The 15208-nt window shown below is 48.1% G+C and overlaps 2 protein-coding genes across 2 annotated transcripts in view; both read right to left on the bottom strand.

The window, feature by feature from the left end:
* LOC101174922 (synembryn-A-like) overlaps nucleotides 1-4541 on the bottom strand; it is a 13166-nt gene extending 8625 nt beyond the window's left edge. The window contains exons 1-5 of the mRNA XM_023957953.1: nucleotides 4151-4541; nucleotides 3673-3720; nucleotides 2799-2816; nucleotides 2033-2122; nucleotides 625-1109 (exon numbers count right to left, since the gene is read on the bottom strand). Of these exons, the coding sequence (XP_023813721.1) occupies nucleotides 625-1109; nucleotides 2033-2122; nucleotides 2799-2816; nucleotides 3673-3720; nucleotides 4151-4240 (731 nt within the window). The 5' untranslated portion in view covers nucleotides 4241-4541. The remainder of the gene's footprint in view (nucleotides 1-624; nucleotides 1110-2032; nucleotides 2123-2798; nucleotides 2817-3672; nucleotides 3721-4150) is intronic.
* Nucleotides 4542-5871: 1330 nt separating this feature from the next.
* The window catches only part of LOC101174673 (proline-rich protein 12), a 43865-nt gene continuing 34528 nt past the window's right edge, over nucleotides 5872-15208 (bottom strand). Inside the window, exons 10-16 of the mRNA XM_011478731.3 lie at nucleotides 13938-14071; nucleotides 13111-13862; nucleotides 12394-12513; nucleotides 10612-10709; nucleotides 10392-10523; nucleotides 7929-8024; nucleotides 5872-6647 (exon numbers count right to left, since the gene is read on the bottom strand). Coding sequence (XP_011477033.1) covers nucleotides 6513-6647; nucleotides 7929-8024; nucleotides 10392-10523; nucleotides 10612-10709; nucleotides 12394-12513; nucleotides 13111-13862; nucleotides 13938-14071 — 1467 coding nt within the window. The 3' untranslated portion in view covers nucleotides 5872-6512. The remainder of the gene's footprint in view (nucleotides 6648-7928; nucleotides 8025-10391; nucleotides 10524-10611; nucleotides 10710-12393; nucleotides 12514-13110; nucleotides 13863-13937; nucleotides 14072-15208) is intronic.

Genomic DNA, 15208 nt, shown 5'->3' with positions numbered 1-15208 from the left:
AATGAATCCAGATGGAATTCCCCAGCTTCCCGTGACGGTAGCGTGTGAATTACCACATGCTGATGGTGGGAATGCTGCAGTCTGAAGCAGCCAGTCAAAATCCACACAAACGCCGAGGGTTTTTAGGAAAAAACTGACTAAAAAATGGTTTGATGTTAAAGTAGAATATGTCACAAACCAGGGTAAACTCTGGAGCAGTCCCCCCCCCCCCCCCCCCCAAGCTCACATCAACAAGCCCCAACAGTGGACCTTGATTTAGTTTTTTCACGCATCTGATGTCAATCAATGTCCTGTCGGGAACAGCAGACAGTCTTCCCATAACAGGGCGGCATGAAGACCAGCACGCCACCACGGGCTGGAGGGTTTGGCCCCAAGCGGAACCCGAGCAGCTGACGATTCATGCAGCACTGCACGGCTGCACAGAGGAACTCCTCCTCCTCCTCACTAACAGCAGCTCCATTAAGAAAAACGTCAGCGATGAGATCAGAATGAGGATGGGGGGTTTGACGCCCACCCGCCCACCGTCACTCAGACTCCATCCATCCACTGCACAGAAGGCTTGGTGCTCGCATCAGATCAACGTTTTCTGGCCCCAACACTGTTCATAAAGAAAGGAGGAGTCACCTGAGTGTGCTGGCCCTCTCCTGGGCGCGGGGGCTGTTGTAGATGATGTTGCACAAGACTTTCATGGCTTCCTTCCTGCACACCTCCCCGTCCTCCTCCCTTTCTTCATCCTCACTGTCCTCCTCCCGGGCCTCTTTTGTCCCTGGGACGAGCATTCGTTCCTCGGCCCCCCTCCGCCTGGAGCTGTACACAGGTGAGGTGTGCGTGGCGGCAGAAAATGAAACAGCAGGGGTCTCCGTTGGAGGAACGCCGTCAGCCTCCGCCGTCTCCCTGCAGCCAGGAGTTTGTCCCGAGCGGCCTTCATCTTCTGCCGTGTTTTGGAGAATGCCCCCCAGGTGAGCCAAAGTGAAGAGGGCTTTGTCGCAGACCAGGGGCCCCAGGGCCCTGCAGTCACGGGAGAGGATGCGCAGCGTGTGCAGACACACCCGTAACACGGCTGGCTGCAGCCGACCGCTGACGAAGCGCAGCAGGGCTGCAGCCAAATCCTGCAGGATTTACAGTCAAATGCAAGAAAATGAGACCCGTGCTGAAGCGGATGACATAAAAAGGCGTTCGAAGCCCACAGTTGTTCTGTCTGCTGATGAGGGGTGCCAGAGGGAAGTGGGGGGCAGACTGGTACCCATGTCCACCTAATGAAATCACCTAACGACACAGCAGGCCGTGCAGGAACATTTAAAACCGGCTGAAGAATATCGCCATCAAGACAGCATTCACAGAGGTAGTCAGATCATTGACTGTATATGAGAACTGGACTGATTGGCCCTTTCTACCTCCAAACAGGAAGTACCTGCTAACTCCAAGTTCTGTTGGTCAGAAGAACTTTTCTTGCTCTGATCCCTTTCTTAACATCTTCTTGATAATCCTCGATTTATGCTGTCGTTCCTTTATTTAAGTTACAAACTGACCAATCAGGTCTCACGTCCAACGTTCCAAGCGTTTCTTGTAGCCCACTTTTAGGGGAGGGGTGTGGATTTCCAACAAGCTCACTCCTGATTGGTGAGAGTGGTTGCCATAGAAACAATGACTCAGACCAACTTGGAACGATCACTGGTTCCTGACGATGTCTGGCTCCGACATGGCAGCATCGTTATGTAAGAAAAAGGCGATTGAATTGACTTCATTTGTTTTCTGTGGGTGACGTCCCACTCGCTCCCTCCAGTTCTCACATACAGTCTTTGGGTCAGACTCAAGTCAGAAAAAACAAGCAGAACATCCTCGTCCTGTGTTCTTGTTCATCTGAGAGTCTGTATGCCTCTTTTTTTTCTCATTTATTTGTTTACTTTTTCTATTTTCTCAGGAATTAACCGTTTTACTGAAAGAGGAAGAACTTTGTTCCATCAGGTTCTGACATTTTTAGTTTCCCAAGGACAGCTGCTGACGGTGACGTAAAACATCACGGTTACATTACCTGACGGAGGAGAAGATCCGGTTTGTCCTGGTCTGAGTCTTCATCAGAACCAGAGTTGGAGGGACACTCCCTTACTTTCATCTGCCTGAACTACAGAACCAAAAGACAGGGTTTCAACCGAGAGCTACAAGCACGGCAGCTACAGCAGAGGATGAGCGTTCATGGCAGAGGTCCCTGCAGAATTTCAGTCCACTGCTTTTCATTTATGCATTTCAAATGAAACTAAACAGCCAAAAAGCCCAGAAACTGAACTAGAACTAGAGATTCAAATCTGAATCCCACATGGAATCAGAATGGAGACTTTGTTAAAAAGCATCACAACCCCATGAGAAAATGACATTTAAGACAGGAAAAGGTGTTGACACGCCTGCAGTCCTCACATGTTCCAACCTCATTTGGTTTGTAAAGTATTTCTGTTAAAGCTTCGTCTCTGGCAAAGTGAATGTTTGCAGATGACTCTGCATGCTGGACCGTTGATGCTCAAACATAGAAAACGTGCCGGTGGATAGATGGCTAATTCTGCCTAACTTATTTTTCATGTTTATGCTTTTCCCAATCAACAAACTGGCAGAGATCCCTTTGCAGGGTTTTTGCAGCTTCAGCGTGTTTGAGGAGGGGAGGTCAGCGAAGGTAACATGAGTCATGAAGTTCAAGCAGCTTTGCTGCTCATGATTAGCGGCCTGCCCCGGTGACAGACAGGCGTGCGCGTTTGAAGCATCTAAGCACCTTTCCATCTTACGCTGTCAGCACATCTCTGTCTGTTTACCTCCTCCAGCCGTTGTTGCTGCAGCCGTTGGTGCAGAGTGGAGCAGCAGCAGCATCGCATGCATGAACAGCAGAGAAACAAAGAGGAAGATGTGAAAGTGAAACCAGACGTAGGTCATTAACGTGCGTCGACGGCGTAGATAAACTCAGAGACGACAGGCAGTCTTTCAGTGATGTGCAGTCAGGGTTGACAGCTATCTGATCCCACCGTCCAGGACAGACTGATCTGCACGCCGGGTTTTCAGTCACATGAGGCAGAACACGAGAAGGAAGTCTGTGTTCATCTAAATTCTGCAGAAGACGGACTGTAGAGTCAAAGTGTGTTGAAGACCTGCGAGGGCATCGTCTCTTTATGGAGGCAGCATAATGAGGAAGAACTGCTCCAACAGAACCAAATCCTCTAAATGGAGAAACCTGCCTGAGTCCTGCCATGAATGCTTTGCTGCTGTCATCCGTTCATAAAGACACATTCACTGATGAACCCAGGAAAAGCTCCACTTGCTGAGCTGCAGCTCAAGACTTTACATCCCAGAGAGAAACCTGGTCCTCCAGCTGTGAGCCGGATCATGGCTCCCAATACACTTTATAATTGCATCTTCAAGACATCCTTGTTGAGATTCAGCAAAGCAGCCCAGACCATAACTGACCCTCCTCCGTGTTTCACAGCAGTACGGGTTGTACACTTCATTTCTCTGACTGTGAACAGAGAGCTGATGTCAAAAAGCTCCGGTTTTGTCTCGTCTGTTCAAAGGAAATTCTCCGAGGAGTCCTGGCTGTGTGTGTGTGTGTGTGTGTGTGTGAGGGAGGGGGGGGGGGGGTGCAGGAGTGTGTGTGACATCAGCAGAGACACACACTGACAAATCCCAGTTTCTGACCTGTTTTCTTTCCTGCGTCTCTGAGTCAAAGAAGAAGCAATCTGCATACTGTGGAGAGAAAACAGAAGTTCACACAGTCTGTATTTTACCCCCCCCCCCGACACACTTTTTAAAAAATCACACTAATCTTTACATTTGATTCTACTTTTACTGTTTTTAAACCAAACCCCCCAAAGGTTTGACGCTGTGTCATCATAACTGACTCATTGGCACAGTTTACCTTTGGCTCCATTAACTATAACAGAGGTAAGTGTATGGGGGGTGGGGGTGGGGGGGGATGGTTACTTTGGGAAAGCATGGAGCAGGTGGACCCCCCCACCACCATTTCAGAATGAACATTCAAAGACAGATGAACCGCCTGCTCACAGAAACCCAGCCAATGACAGCCTGTCTCACCAGGCCGTCCACGCTGTTTCCATGGTTACAAACAGGAATGCTTCTAGTGCCGTTCTGATGCAGTAGTCATGGCAACCATAACCTGGGTATTGTAGCTGTCCAGCAGGAGTTGAACCGTGTCCTGGTCTCCTAAGCCGATGCTTGTGATGATCCTCTCCACGTCTGGTGCCATGCCTGGGGGCCCCAACCAAAGCCCCCCCACCCCCCCCACCCCCGCAATCACAGAGCAGAAGCTGCTCGCAGCAACGCTGATGAAGGGTCGACGCACGTTAACGACGAAACACAGCGTCAGCACAAAAACACCTGACTGTCTCTAACCACCAACAGTCTGTCAAGAACCAGGAACTGGCTGAAGAAGTCTGTGGACCGGAACCGAGCGCGAGGCAGAACCGCCCGGACTGGACGCAGGAGCAGACTCACTGAACCCCCTGCAGCTTCATCACAGGACACACGGCTGTGTAATCTGCTGCTCATCTTCCTCAGCACTTTCCCTCCCTCTGACTGTCTAAGCTCTGGATAACCCCCCCACACACACACAAACTGACACACACTGACACACACACAAAAACCCACACACACACACTCACACACACTTACACACACTGACACATGCACACACACACACACGCAGACACACACACACACAAAAAACCCCCACACACACACACACTGACACATGCACACACACACACACGCAGACACACACACACACACAAAAAAAACCCCACACACACACACACTAACACATGCACACACACACACACACACACGCACACACACACACACACAAAAAAAAAACCCCCACACACACACACACACACACACACACACACACACACACACACACACACACTGAGTTGATGGAGCAGCGGCTGTTTCCCATACATCTTGTTTATTTCTTCATGTCTGTGAAGTTTGATGGAAACAATCAGAACAACGTTAGAAACAAATGAAACTTTTTTTTATTGTTTTTATTTTATGTTGATGTCAGCAGCTGCCATCTTTGCTCTAATGAGAGTTGTAGGCGTGGCTCCAGCATCTGAGGTCGAAGGTCAAACACAAACTTTTTATAAGTTTTCAAGTTATTTTAAATCAAATGCATCAAGTTAGAGATGTTGAAAAGTATTGTCTGTCTGTAATAAGCTTTGCTACTTGATATAAGAAATCTGTGGGTCTGGAAATAATGTTTTCATTGCATCCGCCTGTGCGTCCACACAAACTGCACTCTGATTGTCTGATTTCTTCATTTCTAACCGTCAGGCTGCAGCCAGGAGCCTCCATGTATCACGTGAACGCCACTGACAGGCTCCTTGTGCGAAACGCAAGTTTGGAGAAGGTTAAAAAGACGAGAAACCTGTACAACATGCCTGCATCTCACCTACTTATGTGTTGTCCATTTTGACCTGCTGCTCAAAACATGGTCATAGTAAAAACAGTGCATGAACATTGTTCCTCTGCAGGCTCATCGAGCGTTCTACCGTGAGCGGCCACCGGCGTGCCGCCTGCAGGTTTGACCCTCGTTCGTTCGCTGACAGCACGAATCCACCTGATGGAGGTCGTGACGATGCTGCTGCTCTTCTCCACGAAAATCTGCAGCACCCATGAGGGTTCATGTGACTCCGGCTTCAGGTTTTTGCAGTGATACGGTGCTAAAGAAAATACTCATTTGGATGGAACTTCATGTTATGAACGTACAGAACAAAGCCTCCTAAATACTAAAACAAAGATGGAAACCACGGCGGGTCCTTCAGGGAGCAGACGTCTGTTTTCAGGATGGAGGAAGAGAAGGCTGGGAGTCAAAGAGTCCTCATTCAGCTGCTTATTGATCAGTATTTTCATTTGAAGTTTTATTTCTTATGTCAAATACAGGAATTTCATTTACAGAAAAGCAAATGTGATCTAGAGAATGACGTCGCTGTACAATATGTACACCCGAAAACAAGAAAATCGCTTTGCAAAAAAATTCTCTGAGAGGTCAAACAGGAGCGAAAATCAACCAACAACAAAGAGATCAAACGACTGACACTGAACACGGACACTTACAGTTTGATGTTGGATCCTCTCAGCTCACACTTTCTTTAAGAAACTCCTTTGTGACATTTTTCTATAGCATGAAAGCCCCTCCCTCCTGTCCTTCACCGACCGTTTATCTGCTTCTTCTGTCAAATAGTCCTTTCATCTTCGTCTGCCACTCATCTAACAGGAGGCGGGATATTTTATGTACACCCCTTTAACACAAACCAACAAAAAAAACAAACCCACTTCAGGGTGGGGGGTTTAAAAACCACCTCGTTTAAATCATATAAACCATAGGCATCAATGCATCTTTATGGACAGGTCGCTCGTGGGGATCAGATTTCTCGGATTTGAATTTGGAGGTCGTCCATCACATTCACAGACGTCTGCAGCGCCACAAACGCCGTTCCTCCAGCCGCCGCCGCCCTTCAGGCTTTGCAGCTGAGGCTGAGCAGCTCCACGAAGGAGTTGAAGAGGCTCTCCAGCCAGCTCTGGTTGGCCATGCACTGCTGCACCACCTCCTCCTGGCCCGGGTCCTCAGCGGCCTGCTCGATGCTGTCCGTCTGTGCAGGAAGCGGCAGAAGGTCAGTCGGGTTCACCAATCCACGGATTGTTGTCATTTTAAAAGCACAGCGAACGTCTGCTTCATGCATGATGAATGATGCAGCAAAAAGAATCTCCAGTTTACAAATGAATCGGTTAGTTCAAAAGGGGCCCAAGTCCACAATTTTACAATAGAGATATTATTGTTCTATGGTCTTCAAGGGAAAAGCTATAAGATTATGTGCAAAAAGTCCCAAGTCCGTTGTAATGTATCGACTATGGTTGAAATGCATTACGTGCAAAGTTCCTGGACTTGGGCCTCTCTTGCATGGGTTTAGCTTTATCCCATAGATGGCAGCACTAGTTATTCAATATGGCAGCCCCCCTGTTTAATTCAAGAAGGGCCCAAGTCCAGAGACTTTAGTTTGCTAGTCCTCTGAAATGATAAAAGTGAGGTGCTTCATACTATAGCATTTGGAAGCTATTAACTGCTACTAAATCTGGGTAAAGTATTAATCATTTGGTGTAGCCTCCCTTTAAGCTATGCAATTAAAATCATTTCCTGGAGAAACAAACCTCTTGGACTTGGGCCCCTTTTGAACGAAGCGATTCAATTTTAGCAAAGGCTTTGAAGGACAACCTGCATTTTTTGCATGTTCATGTATTTACTTCAATCTGAAAGGCATAAAATAAAAACCTGTGTTGTTTTCTAGGACATAGTTTCTGCAGAGCAGCAGGAGACCATTAGAAATTTTCAAGAACATGTTAAAACACCAAAACCCCATTTTCATCATGGTGGGAATTTAAATATTTCCAGCATGGGAGCATGGATGGGTGGATGATGGGTGGAGAGAGGGCGGTGCTGCTGTAGGCCTGAGCTCAACTCCAAATGCTTAAGTTGGATTTTCTCTTTTAGGCAACCATCACCTGAAAAAGATTGTAAACTAAATAAAGTGTTGCTAGGCGATAAGTTTAAAAAGGGGCTCAATCAGCATCTCAATCAATTCCAATCTTAACACGGATGTCAGCTTTTTCCAGTTTAGCACAAACTTTTGTCTTTATTTAACTAGATTTAAGTTGAAATGAAACAGTGCTCCTCCAACAGACAGTTTCTCCTTTCAATCTCTCACAGTAAAACCAGAGAGTCTAACGAGAATAAGTCAACTAAATTAACTTAGATTAGAGAATTAGAGAATTCTTTTGTTAACAGTCCAGTAGTTCATGATTATAAAGACCCGTCTGTTCACAGCAGAAGGAAAATATCATTTTCTCTGCAACAATATTCAGCTGGAGAGTCTTACCTCCTTCTTACAATGCAGGAAGGTGTGATACTTGTAGTGATGGAGAGAATGGTACAGGCTGTAAATGCGACACGTTTCTATTGAAAGCTTCATGTCCTGCAAAACATAGATAAGAAATAATAGAAAATAAAATAAAGAGAATACAGAAAGAGAATTCCATCATTTGTAGACCCTCATCCTGCTGAACAGCTGCAGAGAGGGTCACGGTGGATTACAATAATGCGGCATGTTTGCAGGGACCTCGCCGCATCTGCAGGCACCTCCCTGTGTCTGCAGGCACATCGCTGTGTCTGCAGGCACATCGTTATGTTTACAGGGACCTTGCTGTGTCTGCATGGACCTCGCTGTGTCTGCAGGCACATCGCTGTGTCTGGAGGGACCTCGCTGTGTCTGCAGGCACATCGCTATGTTTACAGGGACCTTGCTGTGTCTGCAGAGACCGCGCTATGTCTGCAGGGCCCTTGCTGTGTCTCCAGGCACATCGCTATGTTTGCATGGACCTCGCTATTTCTGCAGGCACATCGCTGTGTCTGCAGGCACATCGGTGTGTCTGCAGGGACCTCGCTGTGTCTGCAGGCACATCGCTGTGTCTGCAGGCACATCGCTGTGTCTCGCTATTTCTGGCTCGCTATTTCTGCAGGACCTCGCTGTGTCTGCAGGCACATCGGTGTGTCTGCAGGGACCTCGCTGTGTCTGCAGGCACATCGCTGTGTCTGCAGGCACATCGCTGTGTCTGCAGGCACATTGCTGTGTTTGCAGGGACCTCGCTGTGTCTGGAGGGACCTCGCTGTGTCTGCAGGCACATCGCTATGTTTACAGGGACCTTGCTGTGTCTGCAGAGACCGCGCTATGTCTGCAGGGCCCTTGCTGTGTCTCCAGGCACATCGCTATGTTTGCATGGACCTCGCTATTTCTGCAGGCACATCGCTGTATCTGCAGGGACCTTGCTGTGTCTGCAGGCACATCGCTGTGTCTGCAGAGGACTCGCTGTGTCTGCAGGGACCTCGCTGTGTCTGGAGGGACCGCGCTGTGTCTGCAGGCACATCGCTGTGTTTACAGGGACCTTGCTGTGTCTGCAGAGACCTCGCTATGTCTGCAGGGACCTTGCTGTGTCTGCAGGCACATCGCTGTATCTGCAGGGACCTTGCTGTGTCTGCAGGCACATCGCTGTGTCTGCAGAGGACTCGCTGTGTCTGCAGGGACCTCGCTGTGTCTGGAGGGACCGCGCTGTGTCTGCAGGCACATCGCTGTGTTTACAGGGACCTTGCTGTGTCTGCAGAGACCTCGCTATGTCTGCAGGGACCTTGCTGTGTCTGCAGGCACATTGCTGTGTCTGCAGGGACCTCGCTGTGTCTGCAGGCACATCGCTATGTTTACAGGGACCTTGCTGTGTCTGCAGAGACCTCGCTGTGTCTGCAGGGACCTTGCTGTGTCTGCAGAGACCTCGCTATGTCTGCAGGGACCTTGCTGTGTCTGCAGGCACATTGCCGTGTCTACAGGCACATCGCTATGTTTACAGGGACCTTGCTGTGTCTGCAGAGACCTCGCTATGTCTGCAGGGACCTTGCTGTGTCTGCAGGCACATTGCTGTGTCTGCAGGGACCTCGCTGTGTCTGCAGGCACATCGCTGCATCTGCAGAGACCTCGCTGTGTCTGCAGAGACCTCGCTGTGTCTGCAGGGACCTCGCAGTGTTTGCAGGCACATTGCTGTGTCTGCAAAGAAATCGCTATGTCTGCAGGCACATCTTCAATCCATTCCATTCATTCCATCTTCTACAAATGTAGAAGGCAGCGGCCTCTTCCCAAGGTCAAAGGTCAACAAAGCTTCAATTGTGTTTGTAGACCTAACCTGGTGCCATGACTGTAAAATTTAGTGAAAAGTTTTATTTTTTGGTGAGAATTAATGAAAATCTGCTAATTTCACACTTTTGGACAACATGCCTGCCAAGCCGTAGGTCCTGTGGCCATCCCATAATAATTTCTCAACTTTCTTTGGATATCTATTGTTCTGATGGTTTCTCTCATTGTGATGTCATCATTTTATTTCGACTCTAGATTCAAGCCAATGTTGGTGACTTCTTGAGTTTGTCGTGTGGATTAAGTAAGAAGACGTGGGGGGGCAATGTGGTCGCTGGCGTCCAGGACGGCGCCGTACACAATGATGTGAACAACCCCCCCTTTTTGCGTTTCGTCAGACAGGAATGATGAAGGCCAAGTTCCCTCCCCTGAGTCTGCCGCCTTCAGTCAGGCTGATGTGAAGCACATCACTGAGTCTGATCTGACCACTTTTGCTAATGAAACACCTGTACAGGTAAATGCTGCCGTGTGTGATGTTTGCGTTAACACACGTGTGTGTGTGTGTTTTGCGTCTCTTCTCTTCTTCTTCTCAGCAGCAGATCCTTGTTTTCAGTCCCTGACGTGTTTGGTCTCTGTGTCTGAGTTCAGTTTGTGACGCCGCCTCACCTGCTGCTTGGAAATGCTCTTCTTGACCCGATTTAACGTCTTGCGGTTGTAGCCCTCCCCGCCGAGGTGGACCCTGACGGCTCCGGACTCCAGAGGGTCTGCTGTCATTTTGGGAAACAGCTGTAAGGCCTCCTTGACAGGGGGGAGCAGAGGGCAGTCACAAACGGATGATAATGAGGTTCTGACGTGGTGGAGGGGTGGGGGTTCTGTGGAGCCTCACCTGGTGCTGAGAGCTCATGTTGACTCTACCCAGCAGCCTCTTCTTCTGTTCGCTCAGCAGGCTGTCAATTTTCCGCATAGGTGGGAGGTATAACTCATCTGAAGAAAGGAGCAACATTCTTACTTCCTGAACTTCCATATTGACCAAAAGTGTGTTTATGCAGCAGGTCACCAGGCCGTCAGGTCATTAGGTCATCAGGTCACTAGGTCATAAGGTTGTCAAGTCATCCAGTAATCAGGTCATTAGGTCACCAGGTCATTAGGTCATCAGGTCTTTAGGTCATCAGGTCACCAGGTTGTCAGGTCATCAGGTCTTTAGGTCGTTAGGTCATCAGGTCACCAGGTCATCAGGTCACCAGGTCACCAGGTTGTCAGGTCATCAGGTCTTTAGGTCGTTAGGTCATCAGGTCATCAGGTCACCAGGTCACCAGGTTGTCAGGTCATCAGGTCTTCAGGTCATCAGGTTAACAGGTCATCCAGCCATCAGGTCTCAAGGTCATCAGGTCCTTAGGTTGTCAAGTCATCCGGTAATCAGGTCATTAGGTCGTCAGGTCACTAGGTTGTCAGGTCATCGGGTCTTTAGGTCGTTAGGTCATCAGGTCATCACGTCACCAGGTCACCAGGTTGTCAGGTCATCAGGTCTTCAGGTCGTCAGGTCACCAGGTCTTTAGGTCGTTAGGTCATCAGGTCATCAGGTCATCCAGCCATCAGGTCTCAAGGTCATCAGGTCCTTAGGTTGTTAGGTTGTCAGGTCATCAGGTCTTTAGATTGTCAAGTCATCCGGTAATCAGGTCATTAGGTCGTCAGGTCATCGGGTCTTTAGGTCGTTAGGTCATCAGGTCATCACGTCACCAGGTCACCAGGTTGTCAGGACATCAGGTCTTTAGGTCGTCAGGTCACCAAGTCGTCAGGTCATCACGTCACCAGGTCACCAGGTTGTCAGGTCATCAGGTCTTTAGGTCGTCAGGTCACCAAGTCTTCAGGTCATCACGTCACCAGGTCCTCAGGTCACCAGGTTGTCAGGTCATTGGGTCATCAGATCATCAGGTCATCAAGTCATCCAGTAATTAGGTCATTAGGTCGTCAGGTAACCAGGTGACCAGGTTGTCAGGTCATTGGGTAATCAGATCATAAGGTCACCAGGTCGTCAGGTTGTCAGATCATTAGGTCATCAGGTCCTCAGGTCGTCGCCTTTCTTCTTTCAGCAGGAATATGTTCCTTCAAGTTCAGAGCTATCCATAAAAATAAATTGTACTTTGATAAAAGCTAAAACCTCCAAACAGGTTTCTCCTGGTCTTCGTGAACATTCTCAGGTCCCTCCAGGACCTGCTGCAAGTGTGACATACAGCCAGATTCTGACAAGTCCTCCCTGACTTTTTGAGATCATTAACATCCACATGTTCAGCTATACTACACGGACACAGTCCCTAGTTCCTCAGAGCCAGAACTGGTCTGGGTCTCCATGACCTGGTGACCTGGCATCCAGGTATGACCTGCATCATCAGGACAACATTGGCCTTCAATGTTTTTCTCAGCAGCAGCTGTGTTCTCCAGGAAGGTCAGTCCTTCAGCTGAGAGGTTTCAGTTCATCTAAACGCCACAGAAATCAAAATGGGAGCCACTTCTGAGCATCTCAAACGACATCGTCTTCCCAAATCCCAACCAGAGCAGATGAAAGCCACCATGGATGAAGACTTCTGCTCTTCATCCATGGTGTTTTCATCCAAACCACGACTCTCATCTATTCCTGTTTTTTGTCTTGACTGTGGAGAATTCTGCTCACCGTCGGTGTCCTCCAGAGCCTGGATCATGTCGGGGTCGAGCGCCGTGCTGACCAGCATCTCCACGTAGCTCCTGAACATCTCCCTCATGGCGCGGCTGTTCACCAGGGCGCGCAGAGGCCCTGAAACGCACAACAAGGTCAGACCAGCGGGAAACGGGAGGAGCTGTCTGCAGGAAGGAACACGCATCAATACTCACACACACACAGGAACACATTAACACACAGACACACAAACACAGGAACATGTACACACACATGAACAACCATGCAGGAACACACAAACAGGAACAAACCCAAACACAGGAACACATTAAGACAGGGACACACAAAGACGGGAACATCAACATGCATGTACACACAGAAACACCTACAGAAGAACACACACACACACACATGTACATTTGTGTCTTCTTAGTTGTTATTTTCAGAATATTGCTTTTTTGTGCTTTTGCTCCTCTATGTCACAACCCCCTCAGGGTCACGTTTATAACCCCCCAGCTCCGTTTATTCAGCCCTTTTAGTAATGGAGGACACTATCCAGTGTCACGACGAGCAGCTGTGGTTGTAGACCTGACCTGGTGACACGTATGTGAAGTGTGTGTCGGGACATGCAGAGAGGAGGACGTGTTCTTGGTTCTGACCCGTTTTTGTCCGTTTGTGTTCCTGCATTCCTCTTAACACACACACAGAAACACACACAGAAACACACACACCTACCCTCGTCATCGCTGGGCATGGAGGAGTCTGAGTCCGAGGAGGACGGCACCTCCTTCAGCCACTTCTTCCTCTTCTTTGGGGGGGGCTCAGCCTTGTCTCGTGGCATCCGGCTTCTGGACTGACTCTCCACCTTTCTCTCTTCTCTCTTCTCTTCTTTTGCCCTCATCAGTTCCCCTCCTCCATCCCCTCGCTCTCTTTCACTTTGGTTCTCTCTCTCCGTTTCTCTTCTCTTGTTTTCTCTCTGCTCACTCTGTTTCTCCTCCTCCGTCGGCTCTCTGTCCTTCCGTTTCTCCTTTTCTTGTCTCTCTCTTTCATTCTGTTCTCTCTGTTGTTTCTCCATTTCTTTCAGTGCTGTCTCTCTCTGTTTGTCCTCTTTTTCTTTTCTTTCTCTTTCCTGTTCTCTCTGTTCCCTGTCTCTGCTTTCGTTCACTTCTCTTTCTTTTTGTCCTCTCTCCTCTTCCCATCTGCCCACATCTTTGTGTTCCTTTTCTTTCTGCTCCTTCTTCTTCTCTGCCTCCTTTTCTCTCTCTCTCTGCTCCCTTTCCTCTTTTTCTTTCGTCATCTTTTCTTTTTGCTCCCTTTCCTGCCTCTCTTTCTCCTCCTTTCTCTCTTTTTCCCTTTGCTCCATCTTCTCCCTGTGCTCCCTCTGCAGCTTGTCTCTCTGCTCCTTCACCTCCTTCTCCTTCTGCCTTTCCATGCGCTGCTGGCTTTGAGCGTGGATGCTGGGCAGCTGTTTGGCGAGTGACTGGCGCCTGTCAGTCATCAGAGAGGATGAGTCCGGCATCAGAGGGAGCCGTGATGATGATGAGGGGGCGGGGGACACGTACCTGAGCGTCAGGCCGGCCCGGTGCCACGGCTTCCGGGAACAAACCCTGACGTAATCCTTCTTGTTCACGTTCTCCAAGAACTTCACGTAGAGACGCTGGTAACGCATTTTAGCGTCTCCGAAGTATCCCAGGTACTGAGGACAAACACACGGTTCTGTTTCAGTGCAGGTTATCGGTTGAAGTCTGCAGGAACACTGCTGGGGTTTTTTTTTCTGAGATACTACAACAGGGAACATTTATGTGTGTGTGTGTGTGTGTTTTTAAATGCCAATCTCATACAAATTGTATCTCAATAGATATGAAATGTGGCGCCGTGTGAACGTCATTTTTATGTCTACAAAATGAAATAGAAACACTTCATGGCGTAATTTAAGACAAATCTTTGCATTTTAACTATTTTGTTGTCTTTTAACTTACAGCAAACAGGAAACCTAAAGACCTCTGATGATAGAGGACATATGGAAAGAAAAATAAGATTAAAACTATGGAAGCGATTATGTAGCATAAATAAAAAGCAAAGTCAAAACCAGAAATGCTTTTTCATTTTCAAAATGAAGCTGCATTTTTTGACTCAAAAATAAAATGAAAAAGCAATCCACCAAAATGCTTTTTCATTTCCTTCCTCAACACAGCTTATTCTGTCACTTAATTAAAATTAAAATTAAAATGGTATTTGACATTTCATTTTCAAGACGTTCCATGGTAAATGTGTAGCATAATTCAATTAGAAATGTCTAATTTGACATTTAAAATGGATTAATAGAAATGCTTTTTAATTTTCAAAATGAAGCTGCATCAAATGACTCAAAATTCAAATGAAAAAGCAATATTTCAAAATGCTTTTTCATTTTATACCTAAAACCGCTCATTCTGTGTCATAATTAAAACAAAAATGCAAAGAGGGGATTGCATTTGCATTTTAACATCCACCCTGGGAAACTTGTAGCAATATTCATTTCTTAAAAGCATTAGCAGAGGGGAGGCGGGGCGATGACGTCACTGCTCTCTCTGTGTGTCCGGCTGCTACTGACGCACACACACGCACCAGGAGCAGACTGTGTTAGCTGCAGAGACGAGGGTTTTGTGATGGTTGTGAACTTCTGATGAGTTTCCACAGCTTCTCAGGACTAAGTAGCTTCATGTCCGCCTTCTGCGGTCCTCCTCCTGACGCACCGCGGACAAGCTTTTGTTCTTCGGACCGCCAGCTGCCTTCGCACAGCGGAGCGCGAAGCTCCGATGATCGCTGAAGGCGGAAATGCTGCTGCGATCTG

The sequence above is a fragment of the Oryzias latipes genome, chromosome 8 (genome assembly GCF_002234675.1).
Source record: "Oryzias latipes chromosome 8, ASM223467v1".
NCBI classification, from domain to species: Eukaryota; Metazoa; Chordata; class Actinopteri; order Beloniformes; family Adrianichthyidae; genus Oryzias; species Oryzias latipes.
Note: the sequence above shows the minus strand (reverse complement) of the source record. Positions and strands in the feature narration are given on the sequence as shown.